The sequence below is a fragment of the Malurus melanocephalus genome, unplaced genomic scaffold (assembly GCF_030028575.1).
Source record: "Malurus melanocephalus ecotype Western Australia unplaced genomic scaffold, MMel_1.1 scaffold_397, whole genome shotgun sequence".
In the NCBI taxonomy this organism is placed as follows: Eukaryota; Metazoa; Chordata; class Aves; order Passeriformes; family Maluridae; genus Malurus; species Malurus melanocephalus.
In genome coordinates, this window is record NW_026623629.1 from 217,252 (window position 1) to 233,628 (window position 16,377).

General features: G+C 40.0%; 1 protein-coding gene across 1 annotated transcript in view; it reads left to right on the forward strand.

The window, feature by feature from the left end:
• Positions 1 to 15,539, forward strand: part of INPP5F (inositol polyphosphate-5-phosphatase F) — a 37,801-nt gene extending 22,262 nt beyond the window's left edge. The window contains exons 7-20 of the mRNA XM_057379252.1: positions 883 to 1,081; positions 2,869 to 3,048; positions 3,433 to 3,500; positions 3,962 to 4,086; positions 5,408 to 5,485; positions 6,197 to 6,317; positions 8,254 to 8,382; positions 9,837 to 9,954; positions 10,455 to 10,653; positions 11,490 to 11,561; positions 11,655 to 11,728; positions 12,930 to 13,058; positions 13,807 to 13,894; positions 14,370 to 15,539. Coding sequence (XP_057235235.1) covers positions 883 to 1,081; positions 2,869 to 3,048; positions 3,433 to 3,500; positions 3,962 to 4,086; positions 5,408 to 5,485; positions 6,197 to 6,317; positions 8,254 to 8,382; positions 9,837 to 9,954; positions 10,455 to 10,653; positions 11,490 to 11,561; positions 11,655 to 11,728; positions 12,930 to 13,058; positions 13,807 to 13,894; positions 14,370 to 15,483 — 2,694 coding nt within the window. The 3' untranslated portion in view covers positions 15,484 to 15,539. The remainder of the gene's footprint in view (positions 1 to 882; positions 1,082 to 2,868; positions 3,049 to 3,432; positions 3,501 to 3,961; positions 4,087 to 5,407; positions 5,486 to 6,196; positions 6,318 to 8,253; positions 8,383 to 9,836; positions 9,955 to 10,454; positions 10,654 to 11,489; positions 11,562 to 11,654; positions 11,729 to 12,929; positions 13,059 to 13,806; positions 13,895 to 14,369) is intronic.
• The last annotated feature ends 838 nt before the right edge of the window (positions 15,540 to 16,377 follow it).

Sequence of the window (16,377 nt, forward strand, 5' to 3'; positions counted from 1 at the left end):
TCTGAATTCCAAAGTTTCCTTGAGATAAGATTTTGGTCCTCTATAGTGGGGAATAATAATTTTTCTCCTTGAACATAGTAGCTGATCAGTGTATAGACAATGCAGAACAAATTGTTCTGAACAGCTGTTCAGAATAAATAAAACACTTTCCTGGCTAATGAGCACATAAAGAAGCAGAGAGCCACCACCTTTTCTTCAGTGTATGATCTTCCATCATTTTAAGTTGACGTTGTAGATCAAGGACTCTTACTAACTACTCAGTATGTGGTTACTAACTACTCAGCATACCAGTTTAGGCTAAGTCTTATTTTCTTTAAAGATGACAGCAGACATCTTACCTYATGCTCTGCATCTCTGTCATTAATAATTATATAAAACCAAAAGGCTATGGAGACACAGCAGGGTAAACCCATGTCCTCTGTGAAAAGCTGTGTATAATGCAGGAGCTTAAAGAGTTGTATTTTTCATGTTATAAGATATAAATGGTTGATCTTGAATTAGTGGGGAATTTGGATCTCGATTCTGTTTAAGAAATTAATGTTTTAGGGTGCAGACCCCTGAACCAGTTTTGGGGACTAAGGTAGCTTGTATGATAACATCTGCCTTTCTGTGTACATGTGATACAGTATATGTCCACTCAGAGGTTTCAAAACTACCTTAAAGCAGAAACTTGGTAAAAAAGTTGCTTTCTTCTTGGCTTAAAAGCCCTCTGATTGATGCAGGAAAAATGCTGGTACCTCTTATAGAAATAAGGATATGGCCAAAATTAAAACATGAAAAGCATGTGAAGCAATCGTTTCCATAAACATGAGAAATGGCAGAAATAATTGTAGGGAATGTTGGACCAACGGGAAAGTCAATTTTTTTTTTTGCAACTCTCAGAATGCCGAAGTGGACTTCTGGATAATACCCATCATTCAGGGATTTGTGCAAATTGAAGAACTTGTGGTAAACTACAATGAATCTTCTGATGATGATAAGAGCAGTCCTGAAACTCCTCCTCAGGAATCCTCTTGTGTAGATGACATCCATCCAACATTCCTGGTGGCACTCATCTCACGCCGGAGTCGGCACAGAGCTGGTAGGCAAACTCAGTTCAGGTGCTGGGGTTGTTTGTGAGCTCTGGAGAGGGGTGCAGATGGTTGAACTGGAGAGTTCTGTGCTGTTCAGCAGATGGTCAGCCCCTGTCAGAGTGCAGGCAGCTTTCCCTGCTGGGAGGGAGAGGAGAGGAGAGGCTGCAATGCCTGTGACACCGCGCAGCTGTCACTGGGGGTGGCTGCTAAGTGAGCATCACTGGTCTGCTCAGGAGCACTGAATGCATCCTTGGAGGCAAAGTTCCATTTTTGCAGAGATCCCCTTGAATAGGACMTTGCTTACAGCTCTAAACTGATACATTTCAGCAGGCTTGGACCTGAGTTAAATTGTCAAAGGTCTTCCTTTGAGGGCTTTGACAGCAGCTGAAGGGATTTGAAGAGCCATGTGTGTGCATGCCCGTGTCCCAGGAGTGTTTGTCAGGGGCAAGGTGTGAAATAAGAGTGCTTTGCTCTTGCACCTTGTTTAACTTGGAGCAGCAGGGCAATCAGAAATTATTCCCTGCCCTTCAGATCTTAGAAAGAACAATTGAATCACTTTACAGCTTAATAGGTCCTGCTCAACTCTAGGCTTTTCCATCTGTCTGATTTTTATGAAGACACTCTCCAATGTCTCCAGGTCCTTTCTTATGCAGGTTTATAACATGTTAAAAAACACAAGAAAAAGACTTGGTGAGCCTGCCCTGGTGTAGGACTGTGCCTTTGTACCACAGCTCACTTTGATGCACTTAATTTGGTTCCCAGGAAAATAGTTTGGCAGAACAACTTGGAGTAAATACTTGAGGGTTTGACAGTAGTGTCTAGTTTGCAGTCTGCCTTTTTAATAGTAAATTAAAATTACACTGTTACACAATGACTGAATTGCAGAGGGAAAATTTCTTATTGATTCCTTCTTACTGTTGGTATCACTTTGCTCATCTGATTGCTACTCCAGAGCATAAACTGTGTGGAATTTYCCCCATCTGATTAAAGGCTGTAAAGCTGCTTTGACAATTTGCTTGTAAAATTCCCTATTGCAGATATTTTACATTCCTTTCCTTTCCCTACTTCTAACCTCTTCCCTTCTGTGCTGTCAAGGTTCAGATCAGAAGTCTGGTTTGGTGCTGCTTCGGGACTTGGAACTGAATTTCCATGACCTTGAATATTTTTCCAACCCTCTTATTCCTTCCCTGTGCTTTGCTACCACCTGCATCCTCTCTGAAATAGTGATGTACTCTCCTTTGAGTCAAGGATGTGCAAACACTTCTCTGTTTAATGAGCAGATCAGAGCTGGGTAGGCATAAAACYGTAGTCAGAGCAGCATTATCTCTTCTTAATGTGCAGAATTAGTCACACAGGCTGAAACAAGAARGGGAAGTCTTCTATTTTGTGGAACRTGCAAATCTTTTTGGGCTGCTTGTGGGATCTCTGTGAGAAGTGAAGCCTTTGTCAGTAAAAATGGCCTTTGGGTTCATGGAAAATACTGAGTGCTAAAGTAAAACTTTCTGCTATATGTGACAGAACAGGAGGAAATTTTCAAGATAGACCAGAAGTTTTTGTTACTTTAAACTGCCTTGCTCTGTCAGCTTCCTTTCTGCTGCTCATAATGGATCAGTAAATAAACCTTATCCATGTAGTCAAAATAACTTGGGGAATAAAGCAGGCTGGGAATGACTTCTGCCATTGATCATAGATTTTGGCCAGAACTGTTGTGTCGTGTTAGCAAAAACAGCAACAAAAATAATGAACATTTAAGACAAATACTTAAGGATGACTCAATCATTCTTGTTCCCCACAGGAATGCGGTATAAGCGGAGAGGTGTTGATAAAAATGGAAATGTGGCAAATTATGTTGAGACAGAGCAACTGATCCATGTCCATAATCACACCCTTTCCTATATCCAAACACGAGGCTCTGTGCCTGTTTTCTGGAGCCAAGTTGGATACAGATATAACCCAMGGCCCCGGCTGGACAAGAGTGAGTATTTGGGTGGAAAACCTAAAAATCAGGGTTCCCTTGGAAATCCACTTTTGGAAGAGGTGTTTATGTGGATGTGTGGTGCAAATGTAGAAGGATTAAGCAGGTTTATTCAAAGTTAAATTTTGTCCCATGTCCTCTTCACAAGAAGCCAACCACAGCAAAATTCAAGAATGTTTTTGCTGTACACCAGAGTGCTACAACAATGTTGAAGCTGAGCACATTAATGAAAGACCTTTGAAAGTMATTTTGTATAATGTATTATTATCTTTAAGCTAAGCTGTCTTCATTTTTTTAGAGCACAAATTTAGGCATGATTTAATACATCAAACAGAACTTACTGCTGAACAGGCTGTTTCTGTCTAACACTGTTCTGCCTTGTAGGTGAAAATGAAACCGTGCCTTGTTTTCGTGCACACTTTGAAGAACAGCTGAAAAATTACAAAAAGCAGGTGAGTGCTACATGACACAACAGTAATCTCATGAAAATGCAGGGGTTGATGGTTAATGCTTTTAGTTTGTTTTTCTTGGTGCTGTGGGTTGGTTTAGAAGTTTGTTGACAATTGGAAGGTTGATAAATAAATGGAATTTTACTTTCGATTTTTCAAATATCCTTGTAACCAGTAAAACCCAGGAATAACTTATGGAAATGCGTAAACCCTATTTCTATGTACCTGTCCTGTGCATTCAGAGCTTCTCTGAATTTAATTCTAATAAAATTTAAAAAAATCTTAATGAATTTGTTTAGGCAGGGAACTATTGGAGCTTATTTTAGGTACAATCTAGCAAAGATTATAACTTCACCAAGATTGCTACAAATCTTTAACTGTTGAGCTATTTGTTACTGCATGGTGTGTGTCTAAGCAAGTTGTGCAGCAGATGATGAGTGTTAAATAATTAAACTTTTGGACAGGTTATTATTAACTTGGTGGATCAGACAGGCAGAGAGAAGATTATTGGAGATGCTTACCTTAAACAAGTTCTTCTCTACAACAATGCAAATCTGACTTATGTTTCATTTGACTTCCATGAGCACTGGTAAGAAACCTTTAAAAATGTCACTTTGCATCTATTTTATGAGCATGAAAGGCAAGTATAAGGGAGGAGAAAACCCATTGTTATTTCTCCTTCTTCATGAAACACTCTTCTTTTGAACAAGAATACATTTTTTAAACTAAAGCAYTATAAAGCTTTAAGTTTGGGTAACCAAGCACTGCTGTTTGTGATCTTGTGTYCCTGACCTGTGGAATTTGCAGTTACTTATTGGGCAAAATTTAATTGTCACACATTTAAAAGTTTCCCTAAACATGCCWTGAATGTAAAGCTGTGGCTGACCTGCTTTTTCAAGCTATGTAGAATTTTGCTTTTAATTCTACTTCTGTTTCTCTTGCTTATTTCTATAAAAACATGATGGGTTCTTTCAGGACCCTGATGCTGTTATCTCAATATAAAATACACTGGATTTTATTTTAATCCAGTGTGAGCAGTTGCTGTTTTCATGACTCCTCTCTGATGCCCTAGKGCAGTTCTCACGTGCCTCATCTGTCACAGACATTATTTCTCCTGCTCCCCTCGAGCAGGCTGCATTTCTGTGACACTCAATACAGCATCTAAACTGGTTTAATCTTCATTTCCAAACTTAATCTCAGGATTGCAGCTGGCCTGGGAGAGCATTACTGACTGACTGAGTATGGCATTAGTAGATATTGTCAGAGGAGGTGGTGGGAAGGGAAAACCCCTCAGAATAATAATGGCCTTTGAGAGGACTGTTGGCACCCTGGCTTGATTTGTTTTTTAATCTTTTGTTTAGAGGAATTTTCATTTTCCTTGATTCACTTTTCTGCTATGTACAGTCGCAGTGACCGAGCAAAAGTCTTCTTTTTGCATTGTGAGCAGCAGTGAATTGAGAACACTCCTGAAAAATAACCTGATAGGGTAGGGGAAGGAAGGGGTGATGTGTTTTAGGGGTCTTTTTTCTGTACAATGACTGGCAAAGCAGGACTCACCATCCCAGTTCCAAATCGACAGTAGTTACTTTTCTTGAGACTAAAATGAGAGCAGAGTGTTGCACATGCCTGAATAGCCTCACACCTATTCTTCCTTTTGGAAGCAGCATTAAAAATGCAAATCCTTGAGAATTTTGTGATCTTTTAACCTCTTGCCTTGGATTTGGACATTGGACTGTACTGTAAAATAGTTCTGAATGTTGGCTCCTGTTTAAAGCTCATTGCAGGRGAGAAAGCTTTTCTCTCTCATTTAGCCAAAACACTGTCTTTACTTAAAAACTTTATCCTATTTGTAACGTTAACAAAGTCACTGCTCTTGATCAAACTAACTTTTGTGAACTTCTGTGTTTTAGCAGAGGAATGAAGTTTGAAAATGTTCAAACACTGACTGATGCCATTCATGATATTATTCTTGACATGAAGTGGTGCTGGTAGGTACTTCACTGTTTTTWCACTCATAGAAAACATCTGTAGAGAAAATCTCCAGCAAAGAGTAGATATTCAGAGGCCTTAATTTTCTCCTAGCCAGTATGTTTTATATTTCTTTCTTGGTGTCCAGAGCTTTTGTGCTGTGAAGTGTTGGTGTTCTACTCATGTCACAGCTAAAATTTCTCAGTTGACRTTTCCTGCCTGAGGTTTACCACATKTAACACTTTTAGGKTGACTCACATTTGATGGGAAACACTTTATATTTGACCCAATGGCAGCCTTATTTCTGACACCAAGCAGGCACGTTTGACCTTTGGTTTGAACTGATTAAAGTTCATATATTTGGGTRAAGTGTGGCTGCAGCCTCAGTCCATCTCTCTGTATYGTTCTGCATTGCTGCCATTATTATTGGCTGCTCTGTTSTTGAAATTAAAGGCCTTTTCTCTCCAAAGCTTGTATTATSCATGAGTTGAATTCAGCATCTGATTGCATCTCAAGTTTGTGGCCCCAGCAGGATTTGTGTGAAATCCAGCCCAGATTAAAGAGGAGGATAAATTGGAATAGGAGTTAATTCAGAGTGTGGTGTGGTTGGGGTGCTGAGTGCAACCATAAATAGTGCTCCACGTGTAAAATATTCTGCTGTTCATAGAAACTGATGAATTACACTGGGTTTTAAGGGTCTCAGTATGCTTTTGTTCTCTTCCTGTTGAAAGGGTTGACCAAGCTGGAGTGATCTGTAAACAGGAAGGAATTTTCCGGGTTAACTGCATGGACTGCCTGGATCGGACCAACGTTGTGCAGGCTGCTATTGCCAGAGTGGTCATGGAGCAGCAGGCACGTATCACTCAGGGGCTKGGTCAAGTGCTGAGTGCCTCAGAGCTTAATTGGTGTTCACAGAAAAATCTGTGTGCTTGAAAAATGCTAAATGAACCTCTGCTGAAAGGAATCTGTGAAAGACTTGAAAAGCCGTGAAGCTGAGAGGAATAATATGTACAAATGCAAARCTTGAAATGGTTATAGAACAGTGATGTCTCCTTCAGTCCTTCAGAAACGACTGACTCCACATCTTGGAAAGATTGTCTTGTTTGGATTTTGCAATTTCAGTTTAAGTTATGTAGGAAATACAGATTTTAGAAACAAAACACCTTCATCCCAAGTCCCTCACTGAAATGATGTTAAACCTGACTAGAAGCTGGGTGCTATTTTAGGTGCTCTGAAGTGAAATGCTGTGATGCAGCAARTAGGGAGATTAGTTGTCCCTTCTGTGTGTAAAGGAGTAATTAATTCATGATGTCAATTGTCCTGATGGCTGTGGCTGTTGTGCTGTGAGCTCTCCCTGTACAGGGAAGGGATTTCCAGGCAGATTGAGAGTATTTCCCTTCAATTCTCCTCTTTGCTCTGGCCCTCATTTGCTTTTTGCTTTGGAAGCCCAGTGATGACTCTTCCCTTGTGAAGATTGCACTGACCCAGGACTGCTACAAACAAAATACAGATTTGTGTCCTGTGACTGGAACTTCAAAGCCCCAGCCACAGCCCAAAAWGAGCAATCTGATTATGTTTAAAGTGAAGCAGAAAGGATGAAGTGGGTCCTTCATGAAGGTGAAAAGTGAATGGCTCTGACCATTGTGTCTGGCAGTTCCCCTTTGTCATCTGCTGTTATGAGCTCCTGACATAGAGGGAGTGCTGGGGACAAGAGGAGGGATCAGCAGCCCCACAGTCATTATTTTAGAACAGGATTTCTATCCAGGGTAACTCTTGAGTTCCAAGGCAATTCTTCCAAAATGAAGAGTGTTACAGATTGTTGTGARGAGGCTTCAGTAATCATTGCTGAAGGATTAGCTTGTGATGTGCTGCATCATTCTCAGATTGCAGCTGAAGCAYTTGGGGATCAGTTCATGGCTGAGAAATGCCCAGAGCACCGCAGGGTGAATGAGATGGAGTGAGGAACTGAGAGATCATGTACCTCACACTTCTCTTCCTTGGAACCACAGCACCTCTGTCTCTGACTGCTCTCTGTCWCCTGGAAACCTGAGAGGGCTTTCAGAGTTAATGAGCAACTCTGTGTTAATTTGCAGTTAACTTGCAAAGAGTGCTTGACCATTTGGTTTTGGCTGTAAATTGAGGTTTGCCTGTGATTTATTCCAAGTTATYCCTATCATTTAGTGATTTATTTGCAGTTATGTATGTGCTGCTCTATAAACTCAGTGTGTACAAAGCCTGATGTTGGTATTGTACCCGAGGCTTATCTGGGGAAAGCTGAGGGACTGGCTGTTCCAAGAGGGAGATATCTTACTTTAGTATCAGTGTCAAACAGTAACTGTCCAAAATGTGCAGGCACTAATAATAAACCAATGTAAGTTATTTTTCTTTGTTTTCAGACCCTTGAGGTCATGAATGTCTTTGCAATAGAAGACATATTAACTTGTTTATTTTAAAATTCTGTGATGTCCTTTTTTTGATGATTCTCTATTAAAATTTCCTCTATCTTGAGAATCTACAGTAACTAGTTTTCCTTCAGCTAATTTTTTTTGATGATTGACTTAACGTCCATAATTAATGTTACTGCTGCCTTCAGTGACATGATGTTTAGCAGTAAATCACCAATTCATTAATTTAATCTGACAAATTAGCACAATGGCTTCCTTTCCCCCATCATACAAAATCTAACAATTAAAACACTTGGCGAGCACCTCCATTTTCTGTACCAAGCTCTGATATTGAGAATGACTTTTACCATGGGCATTGAATTAACTCATATATCAACTTTCAGCTCAAAAAACTGGGTGTGATGCCACCAGAGCAGCCCCTGCCAGTGAAATGCAACAGRATCTACCAGATCATGTGGGCCAACAACGGCGATGCCATCAGCCGGCAGTACGCGGGCACGGCTGCCCTGAAGGTGAGGGGACATTGCCTTCAGCAATGCCTTGTGTGCATTGGAAAACCCTGGGATCTGTAAAAGATATTCTCACCAGATATTCYTGTATGGTTTTGTTTTGGAGAGATGAGGGTTTGCAGTGAAAGAATATTTAGGGTCGCACGTGGTGTGGATGGGAGAAGAGCTGAGTGCACCTTGCTCTTTGACTTTTCTGTTCCCTTCAGCTCTGGTAAAAGCACAGCTGAGATAAAAGTTTGAGGGATATTTTAAATATTATCTCCATYCAAATTTTAGCAGTTTGTTATAGTACTTCTAAGCAGTTACAGTACTTTAAAAATAYTCTGAAGGTCTGCAGATCAGGCTATGCAGGTAGTAGGATGGTATTCATTATTTACCTTAATTAGGTGTAATGCATTCTGTATGCCAAGATCAAGCATGAAACTCCTTGCCCTTGTACTTCTACTGCTTTGAAAAGTTAAATTTGAGGTACTTGCTGCATGGATCTTGTGAAACAAATTTCATTATTCTTGGTATYTGGCATAAGAAAAATCATTATGATGGAAAACCTTAAGACTTAAATCTCTCTTTAAGTATCTCTGCTGAGCTTAGATTAGTTGATTGCATTAATATTTTTTTTWAAATGATAAARACCMCCCTGACATGCTTGTTTTTATTGAGTATATCTAACTTTAAACCTGAAGCACAACCCTCATTTTCTAAATCTAAATTTTCAGGCCTTTTGCTTGAAGGTCTCTCTGTTTGCTATTGAGCTATTTTAATTGTGGTATTTCTTTTAATTTGAAAGTGAAACACACTTGAAATGTTCTTCATAGGAGTTGATGTGGCTTTTAGAACTGCTGTGAGCCAGTGTTCAGAGTGGCTCTGAAAATAGAATCCTCTAATGAAGTGTAACTACCAAAACAGCTTTTTATTCAAATTCTAAGCCTTCCTTGGCCTAGAAACTTCCTTTTGTTTCTGAGGTTGTGAGGATATGTGCTGCTTTCCCTCAGTATGTTATGCTTGTCTTGTTTTGGTAGCAAAAGTAGAGAAGATGAAAACCATTTTTCAGTAAGCTTCGGTCTTTTCTATTGTTCCAGTAGTGTTCCTTTTACATTAAAGGCCCAAAAATAAAGGGACTTTTTTTTCTGAGTTATTGAAGCATCACAGTGATTGATGTCTTGAAAGTCCTGCATCAGTGTTAGCTGGCTTATTTGTCCAGATTTGTTTTCTCTTGGAACTTCATACAGAAATTGTAAGTCTGTCAAGAACATAGGATTCTGTGCAGAGTCAAACAATGCCAGCAGATCCTCTTTGAAAAAATCAGTATTTTCAACTTCTACGTGAAATAGTTACTTGAAGATAATTCCTGAGTTGCCATCTATTCAGTTCTGAGTTTCAGAATGCCAGATCTTTTGGGCTGAGTCTTCTGCTCCCAAGTTTCCTATTTTGCATGGTTTGCATGTTCTGTGTGACAGGGTGACTTCACAAGGACGGGTGAAAGAAAACTGGCRGGGGTGATGAAGGATGGGGTGAACTCTGCAAACAGATACTACTTGAATCGTTTCAGGGATGCTTACAGGCAAGCTGTCATAGGTAAGAGCACAATTTTAACAAGGCTGAACTATGCTATTTAAAAATATTAAATCATATTGCTTTCTTCTTTCTGTCTGGTTTTATTTTTTTTCCTATTGCTTAAAATCACCTTGAGTGTGTAATATATTAATSTMCTGTAYTGGTCACCATAATGAACAGTCTTAYTCACTCTGAAATTTAAGYAATACTCAATTTAGAGGGATTGCATGCACTGTGACTCATTGCAGCATTTGCCCCAGCTTTGTTTTCGTATTAAATGTCTTGTAGCATCTCTTAGACAAAGTTAAACTTATGTAGCAACTATCTCTTGAAATAATGAGGAACTCTTTGTTTTTCACTGAAAATCGGATTATACCTACTGAGTTTTCTGTTTCGGGCAACATTCTATTCAAAAAGACTACCAACAGTATCACTAAAATGCAACATTTAGAAGGAATTTACAAACTATTGCYGTGTATCACTTTTAACTGTTTCTTTGTTGTTTTCTGGGATTTTTTTAGATTTGATGCAGGGTATCCCCGTGACAGAGGACCTGTACTCAATATTTACAAAAGAGAAGGAGCACGAAGCCCTGCACAAGGAGAACCTGAGGAGCCACCAGGAATTGATCAGCCAGCTGCTGCAGAGCTACATGAAACTGCTCTTACCAGATGATGAAAAATTCCATGGAGGCTGGGCACTCATTGACTGTGATCCAAGGTTTGTTCCACAAAGTTAAAAGTGATCAGCTGCTACTTGGACAGGTCTGTTAAAAGGTTTTTGATAGCAGATGAGTGAACAGAAAACAAGTGGAAAGTTCTGTAGAAGGACAAGAATCCTTGAAGGGTTTGAATACTTGTAAAAGGAAAGGTCCTCTAAATGTGCCATAAAAATGGATCATGCTGGAATTACCTTTGAGACATCATTTGGAAATGGATGCATTTGGCTAATATTGCCAAAATACAGCAGGGACCATGGACAGAACTTGTGGAACTGAAGGGGGATAAAAGGAACTGTTTGAGGGGCTGTGGTTCCTTATTGCTTTATAGGGAAAGTGTAACTTGACTGGTCAGGTTAAATCCTTGGTTAATGAGTCAGCAGTAGGAAAGTCTGGATTTCTCTTCATGGAAAGTAGTGGCATAAACTCTGAACTTCACTCCTTATCAAGTTCAGAGTTCACTTGTAASAGAAAAATAGTGGCTACATCTCCTGCAGGTTAAACTTCAGCAGCTAAAAATAGCAAAGCAGGTTGTTCTGACAGCTATTCAGGGCACAGACTCATCGCCCTCACTGAGTCTGAGGTATTTTTCCATTTCTCTGGTAGCATTTTTAATAGCTTGTGGGCTTTCTGTTTATTTTTGGACCTTCTGCTGACGTATTTGAGCTGTTAGGTAACGTCAGGTTTGAGAGGCTGTTGCTTGCATGGATCCATTTGATAATAACRGGGATTGAAATTTCTTGTAACTCATGTTCAGCTCTAAAAGTCAAAAACACACTGGGCATGGGTTACAGCTCTGCAAATAAAACCTTCTACCTTCTATTTTTCTTCTTTTCAGTCTCATTGATGCCACTCATAAGGATGTGGATGTGCTGCTTTTACTTTCAAATTCTGCCTACTATGTGGCCTAGTAAGTTACCACTTTCYCCTACTGTGTGTAGTTTATTTTAGTAGCTGTGTTTTGGATTAGTAGGAAGCAATAAATTCTATTTCTTTTTTCCAGCTAYGATGATGAAATCGACAAAGTGAATCAGTACCAAAGGTTAAGTCTTGAAGCTCTGGAAAAAATAGAAATAGGTAAGAAAACAGTCACTCCGTGTGGTTTTTTTTTTTTTTTTTGAATGCTCTTAACATTGGTTTGAGCACTTATCAAAGCATCCCACAAATGAATTGAAGCAGCAGCCCTTGATGTGTGACACTTACCCTGAACTAGAAATGGCCCTTCTGGCTGAAAACAGATGCCAGGCTCTTCATGCTGCTGGAAATGGAAGCTTTGGTCACTGGAAGAGTTCTAAAATTTTCCCACTTTCAAACTCTTAAAAGAACCATGGAGTCATCCAGAAAGATTCCATTATTTATCAAAGGGCAGTAACAATCTGATCAACTTCTGTAACAAGTTGTGGGTTTATGCATTCAGTGCTCTCTTCCTTTGATCCAAACACAGCAGCTGGCTCAGAATTGTACTTTAGGTCTGTTCCAGAGCTTTGTAAAACTTCTTTCTCCAGGGCTGATAATAAACATGCTATTACAAAAGGACCTTGTTATGCTGATTTAACTTATTGGCTATAGAATGTAACATCTGCAGGCTAAATCCAGCATTTCCTGCTGCAAGCATTAAGGATGTGATGCCTCTGAATCATGAAAAAGGTGATCCAGTTGGAGAGAAGGGAGTGTGTGGCCCCCGATGGAGTTTAATCCTCCATTACTCAATACACAGTGATTTCATCATCTCCTCACTGTAACTTTCACTGTCTCTGCAATTTCTAAGAGTCCAGTGGAAAGATTTTCCTCACTTGAGTGTTGAAGAGATTTGTGTCCTGAGGTGCAAAACAGAGTTGAAATATTTACATCTACACCTCATTTAATGCTATGGATTATGCAGTGCACTGAAGAGATGAAGTGCTTGGTCTAAATCTTGAAACTTAAATTACCTCCTCTTGGTAACAATGTATTTGCATTCCCCTTAATCCTTATGGGAGCATTCCCTAAAAACCCCCCTGGATGTAAACATTTTCTCTTCTATTTGATAGAGTGATCTGTAATAACAATCAGGGTTGATTGTTGTAGACATACAGAGTCTAACTGGTTTTTGTAAGTTATTGATTGTTTAGTTAGTGTGAAAATCTTTCATTTAAAGTGTCTATCCTGCTCTAATGAAAACATGAAGCCTTTTAGGCTGAAAACGTCTGTCAGCACTTACATACTTTTAGGAACAGAGTCTGCAGTACCTCTTTCAGTGTTTGGTTAAAGATTTCTCATCTCCTGGTTTCTCTCTCAGGGCCTGAGCCTACCCTCTTTGGCAAACCCAAATTTTCTTGCATGAGGCTGCATTACAAATACAAAGAAATGAGTGGATATTTCCACACCCTCAGAGCTGTGGTTCGCAGCCCAGAAGAAGATGGAAAAGGTTTGTTTCCCATGCAAAGGTTTTAGATATAAAAGTGTATTCAGTGTATCAGTGTTTCTCTAAAATATTTTATTCCATTGCTTTTAAAATTTATCCTTCTGCAGAAGTTATTCTGAWATAATCCAGTTCTGTGAAATGGGCAAACAATTTTGAAAAAAAACTCAGATGTTACTGCTTTAATAGAAAGAAAAGTAAGTTTCAGATACAGCTTTAAAACAACATTTCTCTCTAGAACTGGAGTAATTTCACTGTCCAGGTCTTTACTGCTCCAAAAACTAATAAAATGAAGTTAAAATTGGCTCCTAAAGAGGTAAAGAAATTGATTTCTTCAGTGAAATCAATGTCTGAATATGTTCTGCTTGTGGTTTAACTAGATTAAATGAACACTAGGAAGAGAAAAAAATAGCACTTCATACCTGGAGCACTGAGTTTTGTCAACAAGGATTAGAATAAATAACATTGCTTTTCTTCCTTCCCCAAATGRAGCAGCATGGCAGTGATTCACTTAATGCTGAGTATTTAGGGCTGAAGGAGAGTTTATATTTTAGGCTTGTTTTGTAAGCTTTAAATCAGAATTTCAACTTGTAGGGCACAACTGTTCTGGGGGGTGAAAGAAAAAAAAACAAAACAACCCAATAAAACCAAACACACTTGATTATGTTAAAATTAGGCCAGTTTTTTTTTTTTGTGGAATATGGGCTTTTAAGGGTGTTTTTAAGAGTCTGACAGGCTGCTGCTTGGATTTCAGACACTCTTCAGTGCATTGCAGAAATGCTGAGRATCACAAAGCAAGCAATGGGAATGGATGTGCCCATTATTGAGAAGAAGCTGGAGAGGTGAGTACCTAAATGATGGCAACCTTCTGTATTCATTCCACTGTTGCTCTCAACTCAGCTGCTTTTCCCAGCTGAGTAGAAAGTGTAGCAAAAAAAAAAATCTTGTTCTTTTTTACAGGTGTTGCAAACTAAATATTTGCTAAATCTGGTTATTGAGTACAGCATACACAATGTCAGGGTTACAAAAATGGAGAATTCAAATCTTCTCTTATCTAAAACCAAAGTGCCTGCAGAAACTGCCTGTTCCCCTTGTTTGGCTGCTGTTCTGTATCAACCCTTCTTTGTTTTTGTTGGTTTGAGCTTGATTAGCTTATATGGGTACAATTTTATTATGTAAGGAAAGGATTAAATKTATTATTCATGTAAGGAGAGGGTAATTTAGTAACTAAAATGCCCATTTCTGTTATGGAAATAGACCGTAAGTGAATACTCAGTGCTTTGATTGTACATTAAAGATAAAATTTTTTTCTTCTAGGAGGAGCAGCAAACCTCATGAAGATATCATCGGCATTCGGTCTCAGAACAGAGGGTCCCTGGCCCAAGGCAAGAATTATTTACTGAGCAAGTTCTCCTCTCTCAATCAAAAGGTGAAACAAACCAAATCCAACGTAAACATGAGCAACCTTCGGAAGCTAGGCAACTTGGCCAAAACTGAAGTGAAAGTCAATTTTTTGAAGCCAAATTTGAAAGTTAATCTTTGGAAATCAGACAGCAGCCTTGAAACTCTGGAGAATCCCGGGGTAGATCCTAAAGCTGCCAGCGAATCTGACACAGAAGGCTCAGATAACGACTCATTCCACTCGGACGATTTCCTGACTAACTCCAAATCGGATGAGGACACCCAGCTGACGGATTCCCTGGAGAACATTGGCCCCACAGACTATGTGCTGCCCAGCTGTGGCATCATCGCCTCGGCTCCGCGGCTGGGCAGCCGCTCGCAGTCCGTCAGCAGCACCGACATGAGCCTGAGCATCGCCGTGCCGCCCGAGGGACCCRAGTGCCAGGACGTGGCCATGCCTTCTGCTGACAGTGCTGAGCTGCAGTTTGCTAAGCCTGTGGATGTGTACTGCCAGAGGTTCGTGCAGGATGCCCAGAGCAAGGTGTCTGAGGTTTTGGAGCCTGAGGCTGGTTCTCAGGAGCCCCATCACACACCGATCCAAACCAGCAGTAACGCAGCCAAGAAGGCAGAACCCAAGGCTGAAGCTGTTGCAGACGTTCCTTCCCGGCCRTCTAAGCTGGATGTTCAATCTTCTGAGCCAAATCCGCAGCTCTTGGCTGTTGGTGGGCCTGACTWTGGTAAATCCCACAAAAGCCCGGGATCTGTGTCTGGGAACCACGAGCCAGGACTCCACACGACTCCTTCCCCCGCTGACGGCAGCAGCAGCAGAGCCGTGTCTCCCTTTGCTAAAATCCGCAGCTCCATGGTCCAGGTTGCCAACATCACCCAGGCAGGATTGACTCAAGGGATTAATTTTGCTGTGGCAAAGGTCCAGAAGAGCCCGGCGGAACCAGAAGCTTTAAATGAAATCAAACAGAAAGAACTGAGAGAAATGTTTACGCAATGCCAGACACGAATAATTCAGATCTAGCGGCTAATTTGGGAAATGTTCTTCCAGCTGTGGCTTCTAATAAAATAATGCAGTGACATCAGGACTATTGTGGCATGAACTGCTGCTGGATACTGGGATTGATAGAGGTAACTTGTTTACAGGCAGTGAGAGATGCAAACAAATTTGGTTCTGACCAAGCTTCAGAATTCCCTCAGGCAGGTGAGACAGAACCTGTATAAAAACCATATTTAAACAGGTAGCTTAGACACTGGGATTCAATAAGCATGCTGTCTATCTTAGATGTGTTGCACAGTTATTTTTTTGAGACTAATTTTGTAGCTCTTCTGAATTATGTAGAAAGTATTTATACTCAAAAGGTGATACTGCACTTCTCTGACCTTACTTACCTTGCACTACACCAGCAAAAATAAAGTACCGGTAAATGACATTTTATTTATTTTTGGAACTAGTATTTTTACTTGTTTTCACTGAAGTTCTAGATGCAGCTCTCGATGAATTGTGCCTCTACAATGGGAACCGATGTGTTTTTGTTGAATTTAAGTATGTTAATCAGAAAGTAAGAATTTTCTTTACTATCCTTTTTTTTCCAGACATCCTGGGACACTTYCATTATAGGTAAAGCTGAAAGACCCAATCTGAAATGTTCACAATCCTGCAGTGCAGATTTCTTCTGTAGATTGTTCTTTTTCCTCACTTTTTTTGAGGCGAGGGGAAATGAAGCAAATGCCTTTGAATTATTTTGCCTGTTAAAGCAATTCCTTTTTTTTTTTTTAAATTCTAAACTCAGCCAATTTGCTCTATTTTTTTTTTGTCTCTCTGTAAAGCAAGACAAGCCAGACACCTGCCCATCAGGCRCTGTGTCCCTCTGTGCTAGGATTCTCTTCTAATGTATCCTAACTGCCCAGATGCAAA